Source organism: Agelaius tricolor, unplaced genomic scaffold, assembly GCF_023055355.1.
Source record: "Agelaius tricolor isolate 1412-34295 unplaced genomic scaffold, bAgeTri1.0.p SCAF_6, whole genome shotgun sequence".
Taxonomy (NCBI): domain Eukaryota; kingdom Metazoa; phylum Chordata; class Aves; order Passeriformes; family Icteridae; genus Agelaius; species Agelaius tricolor.
In genome coordinates this window covers 476,695-501,167 of record NW_027269266.1, presented here as the reverse complement: position 1 = coordinate 501,167, position 24,473 = coordinate 476,695, and the positions used below count along the sequence as shown (strand labels likewise).

Below are 24,473 nucleotides of genomic sequence, written 5' to 3'. Positions count from 1 at the left end.
GAGATGCCCAAAGGATGCTGGAGTGTGAGTGGGATTGAGGACAGGAGGGCACAGCAGTGACTTTCTCAGGGAAAGGAGGGAGGATGCATTCAGTGACACCTCAGAGCCAAAGTAACCCCAGTCAAACCCAATCTGTCACAGAAAAATAGAGTAAAACCCTACTCTGCAAGCCCAGGAAAGGATGGGGTAGAATTAAACCACCAAAGATACCAGGGAGAAATGACAGGGAGCTGTTTCCATGCTGGAAGCGACTGAATAGGCTGGGACACTTCAGCTGGAAAATGAGGTGCCTGAGGAGGGGTGTTAAAGAGGATTTTATGGGTTTTCTCCCCAGGGCAAAGGATGTTGTGGTTAGGCTGTGAATATTTGTGTCTTTGTAAAAGAACTGAGCAGTTCCTAGTGAAAGCAGCAATGAGCAGGTTCAAAGTGAATTCAGAAAAGGATAGAATCTTTCTGCCAGTGGACACTTAGACCAATGTCTTGGCACAGGAGGTTGTGAATTTTAAAGATTTTCCTAGGTTCACAATCAAAATTCAACTGTATTTAATTTACAAGATTTATGGCAGAAAAAGAATCTATCCACTGTATTTTTAATTATTTCATACAACTTTTAAATAGAAAACCATCCCTCATTTGGGAGGTCTCTGCTCTCTGGAGTCTGTGGTGGCTGTGGTGACCCAGGTGGTGGGCACGGGAGGTTGTGAATTCTAAAAATTTTCCTGACTTCAGGATCAAAATTCAACTGCATTTAATTTACAAGAATTTATGGCAGAAAAAGAATCTGTCTACAGTATTTTTTTATTATTTCACACAACTTTTAAATAGAAAACCATCCCTCATTTGGGAGGTCTCTGCTCTCTGGAGTCTGTGGTGGCAGAGGTGACCCAGGACTCATGGTGGATTTTCCTCCCCTGAGATTAAATTCCAACTCCTGGGTGGTGCTGAGTCATGGATTGGTGCAGGCACCACCTTTTGGGGTCTGTTCCCTTCAGTCAGGGAGAGATCAGAGCTCAGCTGGGACAGGGAGATTGATGCTGTGATAATTGCTTGTAATGAGATGCTGTTAACGAGGCAAGCCACAAGGCTGGGCTTGTCACAGGGGGGACAATAAATGTCACCCCGTGGCTGTTTACAGTCCTGAGAGCTTGGAAACTGCCTGCTGGTATGAAATTGGAGTGAAAATGAGATTTGATTGCAGCACAGCAGGCTGTGATGGTGCCCTGGGATAGCTCAGCCTGCCTTCACTGAGCTGTGCCTTTGCCTTGCTGTTGTCCCTGAGGCTGCTGAGAGCTCCTGAGATAGCCCAGGGGTCAAACGGGCATCCCTGCAGCTGAATAGGGATTCCAAGAGCAAAATGTGGGGGAATGTCTTCCAGAAGAGACCTGGAGTCACCCCAAGCATTAGGGAGAATTTGGTGTGAGGGTAGGGTTGGGCTTGCTGCCCTTGGAGGTCTCTTCCAGCCTGAATAATTCCATGATTTAGTGAAAGGCTGATGTACTCAAAGGGTTGTTCCCTGAGCTGGGAGTTCTGCTGGCTTCAGAGAGTGCCTGGTACCAGCCTGCTGCCATTCATCTTTCCTCAGCCAGTCCCATCTCAGGGCTGTGCCAAAGCTCTGGAATTCATGTTTATTCATGAGGGAAAGTTATTTCTCTGCTGCTTCCTAGATAAGCTTTGACCACAATTTGCTGTGAGTGTAGATATGAATCCAATAAATGAGTTTTTAATGCTTCAGCCTGCCAGTTCTGCAAACCAGTGTGAGAATTGACCTGTTTTCTGTTTATTAACCTTTCAAAGGGAGAGGAAATGAGAGCTTTCATGTCACTGTGGTTCTTGCAGCTACTTCTGAGCCAGAACCTCCTAGAGGAGGGCTCTGAGTGAGGCTGGTGCAGCTCTTGGCTTGCTGGTTGGGGTGTTTGGCTTGCAGAGAGGAAGGCTGAGTGCTGGATAGAGGGATCTGAGCTCCATCTTCTTTAGAGGCATGAAGGATTTCTCCCTGCAGCCCTCCAGGAGAAGATATTCAGCTCCAGAGAGCACTTCAGGGTCTGGCAAGGAAGGGCAGGGCAAAGCTGAGGGTGTGGGAGTCACAGTTTAAATAATTAAAATGGAAAAAAAACCCCATCTTATTTTTAAAAATATTTATTTAATTTTTTTTAAGTTTATTTTTATAATGGCAAGTTGTTATAAAAAATAAACTATCCTTAATTGGATAAACTGTCCAATTAACAAATGACACTAAATTATTTTTTCTTTTAACCCAATAACCAACCACCCATGGCTGCAATGGGAACTTTTTTATCCAATTACACAAGACCACCCAAACCCATGGAGAAGGAGGAGAAGAAAGAGAAGGTGAAGAAGGACCAGCCTCTACCCCAAAACCTCCATCTTGCTTTATATCCATTACTGTATTCTAAACCCTTAAACTCTGGGTTTCCCACCCTGTGATCTCACACACTTCTATCCAAACTCCACACCCACAATCCCAGTTCTGTCATTCCATTTTGGAAGCTTCTCCACAGCCTCAGGTCAGTGCAGTGTTCTCTTGGGGGTCAGTGCCTGGCAGCACAGAAATCTGAAATTCTCAGCAGCCAGGGCTCCAACACTATCCCAGCCCTGACTTTAAAAACTGCACCTGAGACACCCAGAGAGGTGGTAAATGCTGCTGACTTGGAAAAGCCACACACTTATTTTTATACAGGTCCTCCAGATTCACCTGGGATCCTTGCCAAAGCAAAGCACAGCCCCTGGCAGTGTGCATGCCCTGGTTTTTGGGACAGGCAGGTGAGCAGAGCAGTTCTTTTGATGGAAATGGAGATAAGCTGCGTTTTTAACTCATTGCCACTTGCTGCGCTTGGTGAGGATTGATAAATACATTTGTATCCTCCCTGCAGACACTGAGTGGAAGGTAGAACACATATTATATTATATTATATTATATTATATTATATTATATTATATTATATTTATTATATTATATTATATTATATTATATTATATATTATATTACATTATATTATATTATATTATATATTATACTGATTAATTAAATAATTAATTAGTTGGGAAGCACTTATCAATCCCCAAACACGATGTGATCAGGCCAAACTTGTCCTCTTTGCTGCATCCAAGTGATGCCACAGGGAAGGGAGGGATTTCCTTCTTTCAAGGCACAGTTGCAGCTCTTTCTGCCCTCAGATGGATTTTTGCCTGCCAAGCCCCCAGTCCCAGCAGTTTTCCAAGATAAAGTCAGTCACCGTGATATTTGCTGAAAAATACCTTTGCCAGGATTTTTCTCCTGAGAAGCTGAGAAGCCTCAGAGGAAAAGAAAAGCAATAATTATCTGCTGCTGTGAATGCAACAGGTGCATCTGTGATTGGTCCATGTTGGTTGTTTTTAATTAATGGCCAATCACAGTCCAGCTGTCTCAGAGTCTCTGGTCAGTCACAAGATTTTATTATCATTCCATTCCTTTCTATTCTTTTCAAGCCTTCTGATGAAATCTTTTCTTCTGTTCTTTTAGTATAGTTACAATATCTCATTTTCTTTTAATATAATATATATCATAAAATAATAAATCAGCCTTCTGAAACATGGGGTCAAGATTCTCATCTCTTCCCTCATCCTGGGACCCCTGCAAACCCCACCACAAAAGTCTGTCAGTCTGGGAGGAAGAAAAGCATTTTCTGGAAGGCTCCTTGGGAAATGATGTCTGTGTGCTGGGTCAGATGAAAGGGCACAAAGTTTTACCTGAATTTGTGATGGGATTATTACAGCACTGGACTGTGCATGCAAAGCATTTTGCAGGTATCAATCTTTGATTGTTTCTATTCTTTAAACTCCAGTTATTCTCTTCTACTCACTAAAAATTACTGATTTTCCTGAACTGCAGATAATTAGCACAAGAAAGACACAGAACAGGGTGCCCAGAGCAGCTGTGGCTGCCCCTGGATCCCTAGAAGTGTCCAAGGCCAGGCTGGATGGGGCTTGGAGCAGCCTGGGACAGTGGCAGGGATTTGGAATGAGATGATCTTGAGGGTCTATTCCAACCCAAACCATCCTGATTCACTGATCCTCACAGGCACTGCAAGCCAGAGTTCTTTCCATTCCCTTCTTTATTTATTGCAGAAATATTTTCAGGGACAGCAATGAGGAAGATTGGTGTGGTAAGAGCTATCAGGCAGGTACAGGGAGTGTTTACAGAAGCAATAATTTGTAAAAATACACTTTATGTGTCTTGCAAGGCCAGTTTCACTTTCCTTTTATCAGAAAAAAAAAAAGCTTTTTATACAAAAGTGAGCATCTAAAAGCTTTCTTCACACATCACAGGTGGTGCTGAAAAATGTCAACAGACAAAAAGATACAGATCACCAAAACTCTCAGAGTGCATAATTCAGGGCATTTAAAAAGCCATCTGATGCTATCAGATGGCTTTTATTTTGTATTATAACCTATCATGAGGTAATGGCTGCACTCTAATTTATTGCACTTGCTGGAGGAAAAGATTGTAGAATGTGAAATATTCCACCACAGAATCATTTTCCATGAAATCTTTCATATCCTGACCCTGCTGGAGCTGCTGGCTGTTTGGTGGGAGATAAGTGTGAGGCTGTGAGAGCTGAGCTGGGCACCTGATGCAAGGACCTGAAACCTGACTTGTAATGAGCTCTGCATGAAGGAGATACCATCAGTTATTCCCTTTTCCAGGCTCTGATAAACTCAGCTCAGGACTTCATTCTTTCAAAAGTTCAGTTTGTTCAGGAAAGAAGAGGGGAGGAAAAACCTGCAAGATCACTTTGAAAGCCAGCTAAGGGCTCTTTTTCAGCTTCAAAGCATTTCTGTGTGCTCTCTATTGATCTGAGACAGATCTGCCTGGTGATGACACCAGCCCTTTCCTTAGCTCAGGGAGTAAGAGATGATTTAAAGGAGGAATTTGGGTGTAATTACCAACAAGTGCAGCCTGACAGGGGTTTTCATAGTTCCCTTTGCTGGCACATCAGGAGTATTTCCTCAACATTTTGTCACCACTTTGTTCCTCACACCCCAGACTCTCTCCTGTGGGGCTGGTGACCTCAACAGCTCTGAGTCACATTTGGGGGAGTGTTTCCATCTGATGGGCTGTTAAATGTTAAATAACATTTATTATGGGACAACTAACTGAAGGCAGAGGTGCTGGAAGCAGGGAGCTGTGCTGACAACCCATCCATCTCACCCAGGCAGCACCTGAAGTGCCTGGCTCTTGGAAATATAAAGCAGGAGGGAAAATGTCAAAATTCTGCTAAGAACTATAAAATGGTGACATATCAATGTAAAAATGTGTTTGAGTCTTTTTTTTTTTTTAATTGAAACCTGCCAACTCCTTTTGGCTTCAGCATTAACGTTACATGATCCAACAATGCAGCATGCATGGGGTGTTATTAATGCCTTTTGAGAAATCAAAGGGCAAAATCAAAACATTTAAAAATCTATGGAAAGGACATGGTATTTTTTCTTTCCACTAAAGCTTTGATTCTACCCAGAATGAGTAGAATCAAAGAATCAGTAACGCCTCATTTTGACAAACCCCTGTGTTTTCTCCCTGTGTTGGTCATTCCTTCATTCCCAGCTTGGATGTGCCACCTTCCCTCACTCCTCTCTTGGCCACAGCACTGTCCCTGCTCAGCCTCCAGCAGTGTTCTGTGCCTTTTCCCTTTTTAAGAAGAAAACTGCTTCTGGTGAAGGGATTTTGGTCCTTGATTGTCATCTGTGTCCCCTTCCTGCTGTGAGAGCTGCACAGTCATTGCAATGGGGAGGAAAAGGTGATGGCATTTGGGGGAAACACAGAATTTCTCACAGGCTCAGATCAGGTGTTTTAATGCAACAAGGAGTGACAAGGGCAAGGAAGAGAGATAATTAATTAGGGATTTCTGTCTTTTTAATCTAGGAGAAGACACTGTTCTTGTATCAAGCCTGATTTGCCATTTTTTTCTTTTTTTTTTTTTTTTTGCCCTTATCTGCTGTTTTATCCATACTGATTTCTGGAAAATTACAGTGCTGAATTTTAGGGACTGGGGGAGCTAAAAGCTGTGTGTTTAAAGGAAATACTCAGCAGGGTTTCATTCCAAAAGGTGCCTGTGCCAGGGTGAGGGGCTCTGCACACCTTTGCAGAGCTGCTCTGCTGCATCCAGCACTCCTGAATGCTCCACCATCTGCTTTTGTCTCTTCCCCAGGCTGCAGGAGGCAGTGGGACAACATCACGTGCTGGCCTGAAGCAGAGGTGGGAGAAGTCGTGGTACGGCCATGCCCCAAGTACTTCAGATTCCTGACCTCCTACCTGGGTAAGCAAATCCCAAATCTGCTCCACTGCTTCACTCCCAGGGGGGTTTCTCATCATTCCATGGGGGGAACATCTCAATAAAGAGGGAGAAACCAGCTCTTAGACTGAGGTTGTCGCCACATTTCTCTTCAATGAAAAGCAAGGCACAATTCTCCCCAAGAATATTTTTATCTCATTTGCTGCTCCTGTGTTTGTGCCAAAGTTGAATGCAATATGGAGATTGTTCACCCACAGTGATGGTGTTTTGGTTCCTTGGCCTGTCAGGGCCAAGTGTGTAACCCCACATTTCTCTTCACAGAGAAAAGCAAGGCACAATTCTCCCCAAGAATATTCTTATCTCTGCTGTGCCTGTGTTTGTGCAAAAGTTGAATGCAATATGGAGATTGTTCACCCACAGTGATGGTTCTTGGTTTTGGTTCTTTGGCCTATCAGGGCCGAGTGTGTGGCCACATTTCTCTCCACAGAGGAAAGCAAGGCACAATTCTCCCCAAGAATATTTCTGGGTTTCACATTCTCTGAGCCTCAGAGAAAGGAAAAGCAATTCTTATCATTTGCTGTGCCTGTGTTTGTGCCAAAGTGGAATGCAATATGGAGATTGTTTACTCACAGTGATGGTGTTTGGTTCCTTGGCCTGTCAGGGCCAGGTGTGTAACCCCACATTTCTCTCCACAGAGAAAAGCAAGGCACAATTCTCCCCAAGAATATTTCTGGGTTTCACATTCTCTGAACCTCAGAGAAAGGAAAAACAATATTTATGTCATTTGCTGTGCCTGTGTTTGTGCAAAAGTTGAATGCAATATGGAGATTGTTTACTCACAGTGATGGTGTTTTGGTTCCTTGGCCTGTCAGGGCCAGGTGTGTAACCCCACATTTCTCTTCACAGAGAAAAGCAAGGCACAATTCTCCCCAAGAATAATCTTATCTCATTTGCTGTGCCTGTGTTGTGCCAAAGCAGAATGCAATATGGAGATTGTTCACCCACAGTGATGGTGTTTTGTTCCTTGGCCTGTCAGGGCCAGGTGTGTGTGTGTGAGTTGGGACTGTTGGTGACAGTCACGAGATTCTGTGCAGTGTGAGCAGAGTTGAGTGCTTGGCAGATTCACTTTAGATGTAATGTAATATTAGTACAGAATAATATAGTATAATAAAGTAATTAATTGGCCTTATTATATCAATGGAGTCTTCCTCATCATTCCTCCCTGCCACGGGGGTTGTCCTGTTTGGATATGAGGTGAAGGAGGTTTCCAAGCCATTCATGAATTCCCAAACATCAAAACATCCTCCCTGCACTTGCAGCAGCACTGCTGTGGACCACAGGGATGCAAAAAATGGCTCCTGGTGAAATCCAATAATATGGATGTTGTGCAGTGAAAATTGAATCAACCTGTGGAACAGTTATGTTTGTTGTGCAAAATGAGCAGTTTAGGACAATCATTAATTAAGTCTCTGACAGAAAATGAACAAGCTGGAACTGGACGTAATAAAGTTGGGGGTTTTTTTTCTGCTGGAATGACAGGTCTGACCACAGGCCAAGGAATTAGCCTGAAAAATAATGGGTAGGGGAGGTTAATGGAGGAGGTAGCTCAACTCACTGCTCAGGGTGTTCTGAGAAGCTTTAGTTTAAAACTCAGGTCTCAAGGGGCTGTGCAGCAACAGGGCTGATTGTGCCTCCTGGTAGTGTACAGTTATTTTTCACTATTTTTATTATAGAAGCCCTGAAGGCCTTAACAGAGAATTAAGTTCTTTTGCACTGGAGATCCTGCATTGAGCTGACCCTCCATTTTTAAAGCCTGTAGTGCAAACACACAGGATAAATTAGGAATGGGGATAGGAGCACAATATCATCCCTGTTCAACAGGCCTGGACACTGCACTCATTAACCAGCACATGCTGATTACATGACCTGCCCAAGGCCACACCAAAATTCTTTGCAGGCACAGAAAGGAAATTCAAAATCCCTGGAGTCCTATCCTGCAGATTCTTTGCTTCTTTTTTTCTGCCAGGGTCAGGATTAAATGTGTGAGATGGTATTTCTTGTTGGCACTCAGATGTTTATCAGTTCTTATCTCTGTCACAGTCTCACAAACCCTGAGTTCTGCAGCACTTCACTCCAGCAAACTAAAAATGGAGCCCATCTCTCTCTCTACAAGCCCTTTGAAGGATCAACTGTCCAATTCAGGAATGACACCGAAATTATTTTCACTTTTAACCCAATAACCAACCACCCATGGCTGCAATGGGGACTTTTTTATCCAATTACACAAAAACACCCAAACACATGGAGGAGAAGGTGGAGAAGAAGAAGGTGAAGGTGAAGAAGAAGAAGGTGAAGAAGAAGAGGAAGGAGAAGAAGAAGAAGAAAAAGAAGAAGAAGGTGAAGAAGGAGGGGAAGGAGAAGAAGAACAAGAACAAGAAGGAGAAGAGGCAGGTGAAGAAGAAGAAGGAGAAGAAGGAGAAGGAGAAGAGGAAGGTGAAAAAGAAGAAGAAGGTGGTGAAGGTGAAGAAGAAGAAGAAGAAGAAGAGGAACAAGAACAAGAAGGTGAAGAAGTTGGAGGAGAAGAAGGACCAGCCTCTGCCCCAAAACCTCCATCTTGCTCTATATATATCACTATATTCTAAACCCTGTGATATCACACACTTCTATCCAAACTCCACACCCACAATCCCAGTTCTATCATTCCATTTTGGAAGCTTCTCCATGGCCTCAGGTCAATGCAGTGTTCTCTTGGAGGTCAGTGCCTGGCAGCACAGAAATCTGAAATTCTCAGCAGCCAGGGTTCCAACACTATCCTAGCCCTAACTCCCTCATTTCCAAAATTCCCTGGTAGCTCATCATTCCTGTCTCACACCCAGGGAGAAGAGGCAGAAGCTGCTGTGCTATGACATCTTGCAGGACAAGACCCCTGTACATGGGATCAGCTGTGTGGAAGAATTTCCTGCTGTTCCTGCTCTCTGCCCTCCCCTGAGCACAGCATTCACTCCCTGGGTTTTATATACCAGTAGAGTTAGTAAAACACCAAGAAAAATCTCTTAAAAATGCCTTCTAGTACATCATGCCACCAGACCTGAGCAATGAGGAGAATATTGTGTATATTTGATTATATATAGAGGTCAAGCAGTGGAACAGGCTCCCCAGGGAAGTGCTGGATTCGTTGTCCAGGGAAGTGTTCAAAAATAGGATTGTGGTTTAGTGTGCACCTGGCAGTGCTGGGTTTATGGTTGGACTTGATGTTCTTAGAGGCCTTTTTAAACCTCAATGACTCTGTGCTGGTTTTACAGTCAGAGGTGAGGAACAGGCTCCTTTAGAGGTACAGTTCAGCTGGGTTTTAGATTCCCACTCCAGGATGAGTTTAATACCATCCATAAACCACATATTTCTCTCTATTTGCAATCAAAATATTGCAGAGTGGCTCTGGCAGATGGGAATGTCTTCCAACAGGATTGAATTCTGCCTCAGCAGAGCACCAGCACAACAACTGATGCCATTCCCAAAGCAGAAGCAGCAGCTTTGATTCTCTCTGAGTCAGACACTCTGTACACAACCATCAACAAACAGGGAAAGCAGTGACGGTCTTAAATAAAGGGAGGGGGAGATTGACTCCTGTTTTATAGGATTTGTTGCAAAATTAATGCCATTAAATGTTGTGAAGCAGCTCTTCCTTTGTAGCAGTGATTGTCATTGAGCAGCTTTCAAGGAACTCAATCATTGGGTAATGTTTGAGTCGTACTCTTTGATCCCTTTACAGGAACAGGAAAGCTTTTATCAAGTTGTGAGCCAGAGAAAACCTTTTAATGTGTTTATAACAGGAAAAGAGTGAAATACCAGGGAACAAAGAGTTAATTTGATTTTCCTGCCTCATGGAGAATAAGCTGTTCAAATGACTAATATCCCATCTCATGGTTAATAAAGGATAAAATGTCTTGTGGCATTTTAAAACCTTAAACGTCCTGATGTCATTTGTGTTTATAACAGGAAAAGAGTGAAATACCAGGGAACAAAGAGTTAATGTGATTTTCCTGCCTCATGGAGAATAAGCTGTTCAAATGACTAATATCCCATCTCATGGTTAATAAAGGATAAAATGTCTTGTGGCATTTTAAAACCTTAAACTGTCCTGATGTCATTTGACATTAATTTTTTATGGCATTCATATATCCAGAAAATTTTCATTATTTCATGACGTTCATCAGTGCCATGTGAGGGAGATGGATGAAAATATTTTTGGCACCTTTCATTATTAAAGTGCCTTGCTTTCCACCTCTTGACCAGGGTGTTCCAGCTCTCTTTCCATACGTGGAAGATGACATTTGTAATAGGGATTTATGTCCCACAGTTTCTCCAAAAGCAAATTGTCCGCCATGCACAAGTTAAATCAGCACTGACAGTTTTTAAGCTTCAGTTCTGAGATTAATTGACCTAAGGGGGTGGGGATGGGCACAGCCAAGCTCTGGAATCCCACTCAGAGAGGTGAGATCCATCTGAGTTTTGGGCTTGCCAAACTCCTTTTTTCCTCGGGTGTTCTAAATTTATTTCCCCTTTCCTTTCCCCTCCTTCGTGAACACTTTTTATTCTGCATAGCTTCTGAAACTGGAGCAAAAATTGAATAAAATGAGGATAGGGATGAGCAGAGAGCAGCAGATAAGAAGAAGACAACACCACCTCTCTAATGAACCCCAAAATTAACCATACCCATTATTTATTTGCTACAAATAGTCATTAAAATACCCAAGAAGTTGAGTGTGGGTTTTGTGGAGTTCACTGAGAACCCTCAACCTGCTCAGGTTCTCTGCTGTCCACATGTGCCTTCATATCAGAAATGCAAAATTACCAGAAAGGAGAAAAGGAGGCTCAGAGAGGGCATCACCATCCCTGGCAGTGCTCAAAAACGTGTGGATGTGGCCCCTGGGGACATGGTTTGATGGTGGCCTTGGCAGTGTGGGGTTAATGATTGGACTTGATGATCTTAGAGGGCTTTTCCAACCTAAACCATTCTATGATTCCATAATTTATTTGCACCTGAGGTGTCACAATACTTGTGCCTCACTCCTCTGAAGGGCTGGGGATACACCTCCACCTCTACCCGAAAATGTGCATCTTTTTTTTTCCCTAAATGTTTCCTGGAATTCTATAATTGCAGGATCAAAAGATCTAATGAGAATTTTGTCCTAAAATTTGACAGCTCTGTTTTTAGCATGAGAAAACAAACGGTTTACAAAAGGTGCCTAATCAAGGGGAACATTGTTATTGTTAAGAAAGGGGGAATTATCTGTAATAAGGATCAGGATCTTCACTCTTAGGAGTGAAATGTGCAGGAAGGGGAAAGGAAAATAAGGGAAAATTGAGTTTTGCCACAAAAACGGGGTGCAGGAAGTTTCAGGGCACTGGACGTGTGACAGCAATATCTGCAGGCCAAGTGATGTGAAAAACAACAAAGGGAGAAGATTAAGTTGGTCTTGTTTGATGTGCTGACCCAATGCCACAGGTTCTACTATGACATAAAGTTATGAAATACAAAAATATAAAATAACATTAAACAGTGGGCAGAAATTGCACTGAAGGAATGAAATTGTGAGACCACGACTGAGACAGAGGAAGCAAATTGGGAAATTATCCTGTCATGACTTTCCCCACAAGTTTTACCCAGGCCTAAACACTTCAGCATCCAGCTAAGTGAAAGCTGTCTGCAAGTTTCAAGTGTTTTCCAGGAACAGTGGGGCAGATCAATAATAAAAATGAAAGTAGAGATGTGCCAGTGGGCTCAGCAGTGTCTCAGGAATGGTAAATAATAGAAATGTTACTGCTTTAATCGTTTCTGCTTGAAAAAATCGATTTATGTCCATGGAATATGGTGCTAGAGAAGCAGGACTGATTGCTGGGCAATCAGTCAGCACCTTCCCCTCTGCTTTAGAAGTTGTTACAGAAAAGGGCAAGGAAAGCAAGAGGGGAGCAAAACCCAACACCCCTGAGCCATGATTGACCTCAGATTCTCTTTGTCTGAATTCAAACTCCCACTAAAAGCCAATAAGAGGGTTTTTTCCAAGAAGATGAAAGAGGTAAAACTTCACCTGTAACATGAACTTTCAGACATGTCTCAGAGTTTGAAGGGTGTGTCTGAAACAGATGAGAGGCAGAAAGAAATCAAGTAGGAGAAAAAATTGAGAGCAAGACAGCAGCTCTGTGCATTTATTCAGTTCATCTGTTCAGTGTTTAACTCCCACCCAGATCAAACACCTCTGATAAAGAAAATGTTCTGGTTTTATCTCTGTTCCACAAACTCCTCCCTCCTCTTCTGCTGTGTCATGAATAAATCATGGAAGGAAATTCCTCTCGGTGACAACAAGGAGGTCTCGTGGGAGGTTGGAGCTGGGTTTTAGGGTCCCTTCCAACCCAAATCCTTCCTTGATGATTTCATGATTCTGAATTCTGAGACAAGATTTGTGCAGCCTCCATCCTTGAAGGATTCCAAGAATATCCAAAAGGCATCTGGTCATGCTTAAAATTTTAGGTGACCACACCTGAGCACGGGTTTGGGGCCAGATGATCTCCAGAGGTCCCTTCCAAACTCAGCCATTCTGGGATGCCATGAAAACAGGAACTGAGCTCTTGCAAGGCAAAATGAGGTTATTATTAAAACAAATGAGAGTTAGTTGTGGCTCTTCCAATTTTTTTTTAATGGAAAACCTCACCTCATTGCTTTTAGGAACAGACATACCAGTTTGACAGTGGTAATATTGATCAAATTAAATACAAACCCCACAAAAAAACCCAGATTAATTCATGGCTTTAACTAATACCATGAGAATGAGGGGACTCTGTTCTCACCAGGGACTTGCCTCTTCTTTTTCCACAACACAGAGGAGAGCCTGGAGCACAAATCTGCTGGCACTGGGATGCTTCCCATCTCTCAGTGAATCTCCTCTGCTCTGCATTGCTAAATACATGTAATTATAAACCCCTGGTCTCCTTTCTCATTAAATCTCCAGGAGTACAGTTTGAAAATTTTAGCTCCAGTCTGATAGGAAGTGGGAACATTTGGGAAATCTAGTGAACTTTGAAAGGCTGGAGATAAATTCCAAGTGCAGAAAGTTTGTGTTTTCTGATACTGTCATTTTCAATGTACTCCAGATTTCAAGGTACTCCATTGGTGCTCATTTTAGGGAGAACTTGTGTTACACAAATTACTGAGAAACAGCTCTGAAAAATGGCAAATACAACTTCTGGTGCTTTGAAAAATTTGCCTTTCCATTGACAAATAATTAGATTTTATGACCAAAGTCTGGAAAAAACAAGAGCCAGTGAGACCACAAAAAATGTATAATTTTCATCAGGGATCTGTGGCAGAGCTGGGATTTGACATTGGAACATAAAAATCCGTGTGATACTTCAGTCTAACCTAAAAACCTCAGAGGAAAGCTTGTGGGGCACTTTCCAAAATTTATGCTCATTTTCAGTATAAAAAGGGACATTTTAAATAGTAGTAATTAGAAATGTTATTTTGCCAGAGGAGAGACCTTATCCATTATTTTCAGGCAAATTGTGGTGTGATAAAATCTTTGTTTTCTAACCTTGTACTTTTTGTACCTCTCAGACGTCAGGTGAACATGAGAGGCTTTAGAAAGGTGTCTTGTATCACACCATGTGTGTGAATTTCCACACCTAAAAGTGACATGAGCTGCAAAGGGTAATAGAAAAAATTCTCTGGGAAGTTTCCCTAAATTCTTCCTCTGAGTTTCCCTAAAATCAGAGTAATTTTTTATTATTATTTTTTTAATCCCACTGATGCTTTGTCATTGATTTTCCTTCTACCTTGGTTTCTACATCTGCTAAAGCATTGGGACAAATTTTGAAAGTACTGAGAGAGGTGAGTTTTTAAATAATCATGAAATTGTGAGGAAGAGCAATTGAAAAGAAGAAATAGGAGAAAAATAAGCTGAAAGGAACACACTTTAGCTCACTGAGAATAAGAAACAAAGATCTAAAACCACCGTGAAATCTTAAGCCATCCCCAAACAGAGTTTTGAGCAGGAAATGGGAAGCAGTGAAGTTCAGATAATGGGATCCATTGTAACAAAGAAGAAATAACAGAAATTGCATAACCCAAAAAAGCTGAAAGCACCGAACAGTCGTGTCCTTGATTTGTTTGCATGAGATCCTTTATGATCCTGATATGAACCCTGGTGGAAGGAACTGCAAACAGTGGCCATGCAGGGAAAGCCTGGGCCTGCAGCCCATGGAGCTGGGCTGGACTTGGCTGCTTCTGGAGCAGCTGTGACAATGAAGAAAAGCACCTTTGAGAGCCCTCCCTGTGGGATTCACAGTCTCTGAACCTGAGAGAAGCAGAGGAAAGAATGGTCAAAACCAAATCTTATCTCATTTTCTGCCCCTCTGTTTTGGAACATGTGGAATGCGTTGGAAGATTATTTACCTGAAGGAATTTGCTTGATTGGATTCTGGTGTGAGTGTTTTGTTTTCTTGACCAATCTCTGCAAACTGTGTCCTGATGGTTGGTCAGGAGATTTGGTTGAGTGCTTGTGCATTTTCCGTTTAGATATAGGATAGAATAATAGTATAATGAAGTAATTAATTAGCCTTCTGGTATCAACAGAGTCCTCCTCATCATTTTTCCCTGCACTGGGGGCCCTGTTTTTACAATACCTCCCAGATTCAGATCTGCTGCAAAGACAGATTAGAGGGACAAGTTTAATATCAAAATCCATCTGTTACAGGGATTGGAGAAGTGACTTCAGGCAGGGGATTGTTCTCAGTGCAGAACAGGCCCGTGGCTGGGAAGATGCTCAGATGAGTCAAGTGTCAGAAATTGCTGGAGGTGATACTCAAATATTTTTGTGACTCACAGCTGCATAATTGATTTGGTCCTATTTGCAGTTTTCTTACTCTTGTGTGCAAAGAGCTCAATCGTTGGAAATGTTTGCAAAGCACTTTGAGCTTCCTTGGTGTCGTTTTTCACCTTAAGAAGCAAAGTTTCACTTCTGTTTGTTCATTCTGGTGTATTGACCAGTTTTCCAGTTTTGTGAGGTGAATGGCACCAGTGGAATGCCCCAGTAATGGGATTTTAGTGAGGTGGGCATGGTGGGCACTGGTGGTCAGGGAAGGTGCTGGGGGAATTTACAATGTGCTGTTGGGTGCATTTCTGCTCTGTTATTTTTGACAAACCCATATCTTGGCCTTTTAGCCCACAAACTTTTGGGGTAAGGCTTATCCTGAGTGCTGGTCTCTGCTTTTACTGGATTAAGCTGCTGTGGGTTTGAGGTCCAGCTGGGACAGCAGAGATGTTTTACAAAGTAAGAAGCGCTTTGCTCTTACAATCCTGGATGGATCAGGCAGATCTGAGTACCAAAGAGCCATGTGAACTTCAGTTTTGACAGTTTGGCTGAAGGAGTGAGATGTTCTTGTGTTAATTAAAGCTCTTTTTAGCTGGTCAGAGGCCCCAGGCACTCAGCAAGCTTGACAGTCCAGGAAATCTTCCTGCCCTGGAGTATGCAAGTTGAAACAGGCAAGAGAGTTTGTCAGTATATGTGGATTTTCTCCCTTCACAGCCAAATTTTGAAGTGTTTTGTTCACAGACCAGAGTGCAGTACATTTTCCAGGAATCACATTTGCTCAGGGCTCAGTTGTAGGCAAGGTCTGGGTGTGGAGGACTGGATTTGGTTCCCAGACCCCCAGCCTTATCTGCATGGTGTGAAATGAGCCCTTTATCTATCCCTGTCCTGGCTTCTCACAGGCACAGTGAAAGGCATAAATACTTCACTGCTTTGTTTAGATAAAAATTTTCCAGGAACAAAGTCAATGTGACAATAAAACATTCAAACAATACTGGTGCAGTGCCAGGAACCAAAGGTCTGGGTACAACTGGCAGCATGGTACCACTTGAAGGGATGTTTTGTGTGCACCTCTGCATTAAAATCTACTTTTTTACTGAGGTCTGGACTTTAAAACAGAATAGATGACTCCCATTTATGAGCTCTGTGTAATATGAAAAATTAATAACAGGGAAAAAGTATGAGAGTTTTTCTCTAAGTATTACAAGAATTATGTTTTGGCATTTATACCACAAGAGGTAGAAGTTGTTTTTACAGTGAGCTGAAGGTTTCTTTTTAAATCATGGTTTTTTTTTTTTCTTTCCTTCCAGGGAATGTGACCAGGAATTGTACAAGCCAGGGCTGGTCGGATGTGTACCCTGCACCCTACGCTGTAGCCTGTGGATATGATTCCAACAGCACTCCAGGGGAAGAGGTTGGTAAACCTGGGTGGGTGGACATTGAGATTAACAGGGATCAAAATCCAAATTCTATGATCTTCCCATGCCCAACTTCTCCCATTCCCCCTCTGATTCCTCAAAAGGGAAGGGTCCTCTTGAGGATCCTTGGAAGCAGAGTTCAAATGTTTGATCACGGAAATTATCTTCCCTTTAATGTCATAGACTCATGGAATTATGGAATGGCTTGGGATGGTGGTTCCAGTTGTGGGTTCCTCTGGGTCTGGATTGAAGGCACTTGAGACAGTAGTTCATGTTCACACTCAGGTGTTTATTATTTCTTATCACTAAAACAGCCTCACTGCTGGGAGTTCAGCAGCTTTTCATTAGAAGGCACAAAATGGCCACAATCTCTTGTTCCAAGGCCTTTTCAGACTAAACTGTCCAATGAAGAGCTGACACCTGGATTATTTTCCCTTTTAACCCAATCACTGATCCCACAGAGCTGCAATGGGGACTTTTCTGCCCAATTCCAAAATGCCACCCAAACCCATGGAGAAGGAGGAAGAAGAAGCATGGAGCAGAAACCCAGGGTGACACCCTGTGCCCTCCATCTGCTTCCATCCACAACACACTAAAAACCCCAAAAACCTCAATTTCTCACCCAGTGACACACCTGCACTGCTCTCTATAATCTATTTCACACTTTTGTGGGTTCCAGTCTATCTTGAAGTCTGGGGAACTTTCTCCATGGATGAGGGTCAGAGTCAGTGCTGCCCTGGGGGTCAGGGCACCCCAGAGCAGACACAGAAACATTCCCAGTGCCCTGGGTTTCCACAGCTTGGGATGGAGAGGAACTTCAGGATCATCTCATTCCACCCCCTGCTGTGGGCAGAGACACCTCCAGAGCAGCAGACCCCAGGCTGTTCCAAACCTGGCCTTGAACACTCCCAGGGATGGGACATCCAAAATTTCCAGGATGCCAAGACCTGAGAAGATCAGACCATTGTCTATGTGATGCCCACACATAACTTCAGGTGTTTTATTTTCCACAGTGCACTTTGAAACAAGCCCTCCACATTTATATTTATGCTTAAGTAGATATTGTGATTCCAGTCTTTCTATGGCAACATAAGCATCAAAAACTCTAAAGGGATAAAAATTATTTTTTGCTGCCCTGCACATCTCAACCAGCTAAATATCCACATCACTGTAGGGAACACATATTTTCATGAAATTATACTAAATTTTGATAGAAAATCCAAAAGTTCTCTGGGATATTGTTTGTGTATAAATTAGCAATCACTGACCTGGGTATAATTAGCTTTGCAGAGTATTGTCATTGAACAGGAAGGAGTTTGTTACTGGTTTGCTGCATGCTGAGACATGAAGGGTAAAGTCTAAAGAGGATAACAAATGTTAGAAGCAAGATTCACCTCACCTAACTCAAAGTTCAGCATCTAATCTAAACTAATCACCTGAAGCAGTCCCACAGTCAACAAGAAAAAGCTTATGCATGGAAAGTTATACTTCACTGCAATCACATGTTGCAGTATTTATGTTTTTATATAATAGGTTAATGTGTTTATATTAAACCTCTGCTCGTGCTTTTTTTTTTTGTTGTTGCTGTTTAAAACATAACTCGGTGTTAGTGTTAGTGAATGTTGGACATAGGAATCTCAATAATTAATTAATATGTGTTTCTGGTATTTAAAGGGGGCTTACAAAAAGGCTGGAGAGGGATTTTTCACAAGAGCATGGAGTGATGGGACAAGGGGGAATGGTGTTAAGCTGAAGGAGGGCAGGTTAAGATGAGAAATTGGGAAGAAATTCCTCACTGAGAGGATGGTGAGGCCCCAGCACAGGTTGCCCAGAGAAGCTGTGACTGTCCCATCCTGGGAAGTGCCCAAGGCCAGGTTGGAGAGGGCTTGGAGCAGCCTGGGATAGTAGTGGAAGGTGTTCCTGCCCAGGACAGGGCTGGAATGGGATGATTTTTAAGGTCCTTTCTGACCCAATCCATTCTGGGATTCTGTGACTCAATATGGTGAGAGGTCTCTGCACTGTCCCACATTACCAAGGCACTCCAAGAGTTAACAGGGGATCTGAGCAGAACTGAGTGGCAAAGAAAACAGGAAAGAGCAAAAGCAGAGGTGCACAAAGGACTTGAGGGTTGTGCTGAATAGAGCCTTAGTCTGCCTGCAGGTTCAGCCAGCACTTCACATCCTCAAGTGCCCTTCCCTCAGACTGAGCTGTGTGCCTGCAGAAACCACTGCTCCAGCTCTGCTGTGCAAGGACCCCCACCCAGAGCTCTGCTGGTGTCCTGTGGGAACCCAGGAAATCCCTCTGGCTGCCCTGCAGGACTCGAGCCCCTGCCCAGGGGGCTCAGAGACCCTGGCACAGAGCCCAGGACCCCTCTGCCTTTGATTGAGCCCTTGGAAAAACAATTACCAACCTTGTATGAAGGATTACAAGCAATGATAGTTTGAGTAGAATGATAGTGAATCTATCACAGAGTGAAAAAATAGATTTTTTGGGGGTTTTTAGAATGGGGGTTAGGGGGCAAGATGGAGGAATCTGGGTGTGTCCAGCCTTTCTCCTTCTTCTTCTTGGCCTCCATCTTCTGCTGTGACAGTGGCACTTTTGAATTGGTTTGTGTTACAGTGCTCACAGGGGTCTCAGGCTGAGGGAAGAGATGAGGATCTGACTCCATGTTTCAGAAGGCTGATTTATTATTTTATGATATATATTACATTAAAACTATACTAAAAGAACAGAAGAAAGGATTTCATCAGAAGGCTGGCTAAGAATAGAATAGGGAAGAATCATAACAAAGGTTTGTGGCTCAGGCTCTCTGTCTAAGCCAGCTGGGCTGTGATTGGCCATTAATTAAAAACAACCACATGAGCCAATCCCAGATGCCCCTGTTGCATTCCACAGCAGCAGATAACCATTGGTTACATGTTGCTCCTGAGGCCTCTCATCTTCTCAGGAGGAAAAATCCTAAGGAAAGGATTTTTCATAAAAGATGTCTGCAACAGTTTAGAGTAGAAGCTCAGTGTCTAACATAGGTGATAGGTATTGGGAAGTAATTGTAATATTGTACATGTAGTTTTAATATAAAAAGATAACATCACGTCTGAGGTGGTCAGAGTGCCTCTGTCTGTCCTGCTAAGTGGACTTCAGCAGGCCAGGAGAAAGAATTTTATAGATAAGAAACAATAAACAACCCTGAGACCCAGAACTGAAGAGCTCTGACTCCTTCTTTGACTTCTGGGCTGGGAAAAGAGACTTTCCAACACATCTCAGGGTCACTGTGAGCAGCGAGAGACCACAAGAGTGTTCCTGCTGCACAGGGGATTTGGGAATTCCTGGGACATGCTCCTGCCACCCTACAGCCTGCAGCATTGCCAGAGTGCTGTGTTACCAGGAGAACCTCTATTGTGTTCTTTTAATTCTTTCTTAATTATTTTCCCTTGATTTCCACGGTTTTTTTTCCTTGCTTTTTTTTCTTCCAATTTGTGTGAAAGGTGGCTGAGGAGGGGCAAACATGCAGGAGCAGCCTGTGAAGAAGAATAGATTTTTGTTTTCTTGTTATTGAATTGGCAGTGAGTTTGGGGAGCAAGAAGTAAAGAGAGGAGAACAAAACCAGCAGGCTGTACAGGACATGAGGTCCAGGCAAGACTGATAAGCTTCCAGGAGCGAAAAACTTCATGAACTTTTGGTCTCAGGTCAGAAACAGCAAGAAAAAAAATATGAAAAGTAAATAAGGGCAGTGTGTGAGGTTTTAGCTGTGAATTCTGGCAGTTCCTAAAGCAGCAGATGATGGAGGCACCAAAATGCTGCTCTTGGGGTCCATGCAGGGATGATGAGCCCTTCTCCAAGCTGACCTTTAAAAATGGTGCATTAGGAAATGGGGAGTGGGGCTGTTATCCTGCTCCTCTGCCAGATGTGATGCTCTTCTCCCTGCTGTGTTTCCATCTGCTCAGAAGGGCCACCCCAGGATTATTGGGGTTTTGTTTTGTTTTTTGCTTTGGTCAGGGTCGGGGTTAAATGTGTAGGGATGGTATTTTGGATTCAGATGTTTATTAGTTCTTGGTTATATTGTAGTATTATAAGTTGTGAGTTTTACAGTATTTCACTAATAAGTTACAAAACAGCTTTGTATTTATCTCTGTAAGGTCTTTTAAGGAAAAACTATCTAATTAAGAAATTAAATTATCTTTATTTTTAACTTAATAACTACTTGTGTTCCTCAATGTGGATTTTTCTATCTAATTATAAAATACTACTTAAACTCATGAAGAAGAAATTGAAGATGAAGGATTAGATACTGCTTTAAAACTTCTATCTTGCCTTATATATATTACTATATTCTAAAACTTTAAACTCTAAGTTTTCCCCTATGTGATGTCACACACTTCTATTTAAACCACACACTCATAATCTTTGTGTTATTAATCAATTTTGGAAGCTTTTTCTATAGCTTCAGGTCAAATGCATTGTTCTCTTGAGGATCTGTGCCTTTCAACACAGAAAGTGAAATTCTCAGTATCCAGGGTTCCAACACCAGGTCTCTGTAGGTTTTGCCTGAAAATGGCAAAATAAAGAAACACCTCCAGAGGTCAGTTCAGCCCACATTTCTCTCCAAAGAAATTTCTTTTCATTTACTCTCAGGAGAACCCCAATGACTTAGGGCTGGATGACATGAACCCCAAAACACTTGGCTCCTGAAAGACTTCATATCAGTATTTCTCTTTTTTTTCTCCCAAAATTGTAAATGTTTCCCATTGTCAACCAAGGGACAAATGTTGAAGTTACTGAATAGAAACCAAGGAAAATAAATCTCAGTTAATCTCAATTTAGCACCTACCTCAAATAATTGTTATTATCACACTCCTGTTAAATTAAGCAGAAGCTTTTAGAAGTCAAAGAGACAATGATGAATTTGCCTGATTTCATTCTGTAAAACAGTCAGCCATCCTGGCATGCATTGCCTCCACTTATCTACATCCCTTTCTTTTCTAATAAGAATATTTTATAATCTGGACCCTGAGTGAAATTTCAACTCCATTTATGATCTTGGGTCAAATTCTCTGCTTGGATATCTCTGGAATAGGAACCAACTGTCATTAGCAAGTGCAGTGAAGAGTGAGAAGCCATTATGTGCAGTTTCCAGAGCAGAGATGAGCCCACATCCTGCATTAAAGCTGCATGCAGAACCATCCCTCTCTGCACAAGAAGGATTAATCACTATAAAATATGGAGTGGAGAGCAGGGATTTGCTTGTTGAATCACACCAGGAACTTTCTGTGCATAACTTGCTCCTGGGAATGACTCTAAGAGGCAGAAGGGCTACTTTGCTAAATGAAGTGTGGGACAACCTCTTCCTCCTGCAGTCCCCCACCATGAGCTCCTTCCTTCTGCTGGCCAAGTCTTTCCTGGAACAGTTCTGCTCTGGTGCCATCAAAAAATAGAGATAATAGAGAAAGATTAAACATGAAGGAGGTGGACTGCTTTAATTAGAAAAGTCAGAGCTGCCTTTGGGATCTTTGGAAAGAAGATTTTATCTTGTAGGTGCTGGTGGATGAGAGGCCGGACATGTGCTGACCATGTGCACCTGTAGTCCAGAAATCCAATTGTGTCCTGGGCTGATCCCACAGCCTGGGCAGCAGGGAAAGGGGAGATTCTACCCCTCTGCCCCCCTCAGGTGAGGCCCCACCTGCAGAGCTTTATCTGGGCAAGACCAGGCAGATAAATTGTCCTGAAAGCCTCGAATGATCTATTCAGAGTGACCCAAAGCTCTCAGTGGTGTGGCCGGAAGGACACAGTGGTTCAACCACCTCTGAGATCTGTGGTCAAAGACAGGACCAGTGTTATCTCTCAAAAATCTCTTGTTTGTTTTAACACCTCTCCAAGCTGGCTTGTGCAAATGCTAAAGGATTGCAACTCATCCCAGCCTCGCTGCTTCTGTAAAGTACCCAATACTTGTCAAAGCCAGGGAAAATAGCACATAAAAATGTCAGCTCTCAATGTTATGGAAGAGTATTTCTCCAAACAAGGTTGGGTTTAGATTTTCTGCCTAACCTGCTCTTTGTGGTTTTGGTTGTTTGGGTTGTTTATAGAAGATGGTGACAAGGAGGGCAGAGGAGGGTCAATCAAGAGCTGGAAAAAATAAAATTTTCCATAAACTGAGTTAGATTTTCATAAAAACTTTGAATATTTTTTTTTAATTGATAAACGTCTAAATAATTTTACCTCTTGATTTTTTTTCTTTTTTTTAAAGCTGGAAATAAAAAACTATTGATTTAGAGTGTTGTTAGAGAGCTTGGGAGAGCTTATTTGCCCATTTTATTTAGACTGGGATTCCCTGTTGGATCCAAGCTCAAAGATTCCCTCTGTGTGCTGTCAAAGAGAAAAACCAGGATCCAATTCCCAACTTACCACACATTTCTGAGTTAACAGTGAGAACGTTTTACTTGCCTAAACAACAGTGTAAATCCCACAAAAGCAAACCAATTTCCCAGACAGTTCTGCCCTCAGACCTCCTTAATAAAATTAATCTCACCACTCCCACTGCATCAGACCCAGTGTCGTGCACTCTTTAGCTGAACCTTGATCACTCCTGTTCCACGAGGTTTTAGGCTGGAGCAGGTGTCAAATCTGCCTCCTTCCAGCAGGAACCTTTCCCTTTTGTAACTTTAACCCAGGTTTGGAGTGGTCCAAGCCCTGCTGCAACCACATGAATTCTCCACGCTCACACCGGCGGTGTTTGAGTCACATTCATTACTGGATGGGATTTTAAAGGGTGAAGGAGTCAGAGGTGTTCTAAGAGAATGGAGCAGGATGATTTCCTTGTCCCAGACGTCAGTGATGCTGTGTTTAGGATTTTCCTGGACCTCTTTGAAAGCTCTGTTTTCTTTCTTTCACACCAGCAAACGGCGTTCTACGGAACGGTCAAGACCGGCTACACCATCGGACACACCCTGTCCCTCATCGCCCTCACAGCTGCCATGATCATCCTGTGTCTCTTCAGGTAAGGCCACCAGCAGAAAAAAAATCAGGGAAAGGGCTCAAAGGCTGGTGATTTACAGGCTGTGTGGACAAAGGACACAAAATAAGGCTGTGCCACTGTAGGACATGAAATAAAACGACACGCACGCTGGAACCTCCAAGGTGAAAAGAAGGGAAGTTTAATTTCTGATTCCAGCATTTATAGACTTGCAAAAGTGACAGTGGATTGGAAGAGGAAAGTGCCACCTCTCCAATGACACTGGGCAAACCAACAGTCCATCAAATTTCTCCTCCTCCAGAAAAGAATGTAAAACAGTAATTATTTACAGAAAAGTGTGTGAGAATCTTCATTACAAGAATGTAAATATCAGAAGGCTTAGAAGAACAGGGTGACAGCTGTGCAGGTTTTAAGTATTACAGGAAGGTGCCCATGATTTCTGTCAATCTGTCTTGGATAGGGGAGGAAGATTCCTCCATCTTTCAATGTCACTGTGTTTTGGTGTGTGATTTGTGACGTTCCTGTGGGAGTTGTAACCCAAATGCAGTTATTTGGGTGGATTCATCTCACCAAAGGCAGATTGTTCTATGATGGATCTCTTTTAGAGGGTTACAGTCCACGGAGTCCTATATATGGATACCAAGGAATTTCTACCTTAAGTAGGTATTCAAACTGGTATCCAAAATTGCATCCAAAAATATCCAGGATCACAAAATCCCAGAATGGTTTGGGGTGGGAGCAACCTTAATGATCATCTCATTCCATCCTCTGGGCAGGGACACCTTCCACTATCCCAGGTTGCTCCAAGCTCCATCCAACCTGACCTTGGACACTTCCAGGGATGGAGCATCCACAGTTTCTCTGGGCAGCCCGTTTCCTCCCAAAGTCTTTTCCAAAAACCCTTCCTGCTGTCACTCTATGGCAAGACAGAGAC

At 42.7% G+C, this 24,473-nt stretch overlaps 1 protein-coding gene across 1 annotated transcript in view; it reads left to right on the top strand.

Moving 5' to 3' along the window:
* The window catches only part of VIPR1 (vasoactive intestinal peptide receptor 1), a 121,358-nt gene that overhangs the window by 56,405 nt on the left and 40,480 nt on the right, over positions 1 to 24,473 (top strand). Inside the window, exons 3-5 of the mRNA XM_071428489.1 lie at positions 6,207 to 6,314; positions 16,465 to 16,568; positions 23,463 to 23,563. Of these exons, the coding sequence (XP_071284590.1) occupies positions 6,207 to 6,314; positions 16,465 to 16,568; positions 23,463 to 23,563 (313 nt within the window). The remainder of the gene's footprint in view (positions 1 to 6,206; positions 6,315 to 16,464; positions 16,569 to 23,462; positions 23,564 to 24,473) is intronic.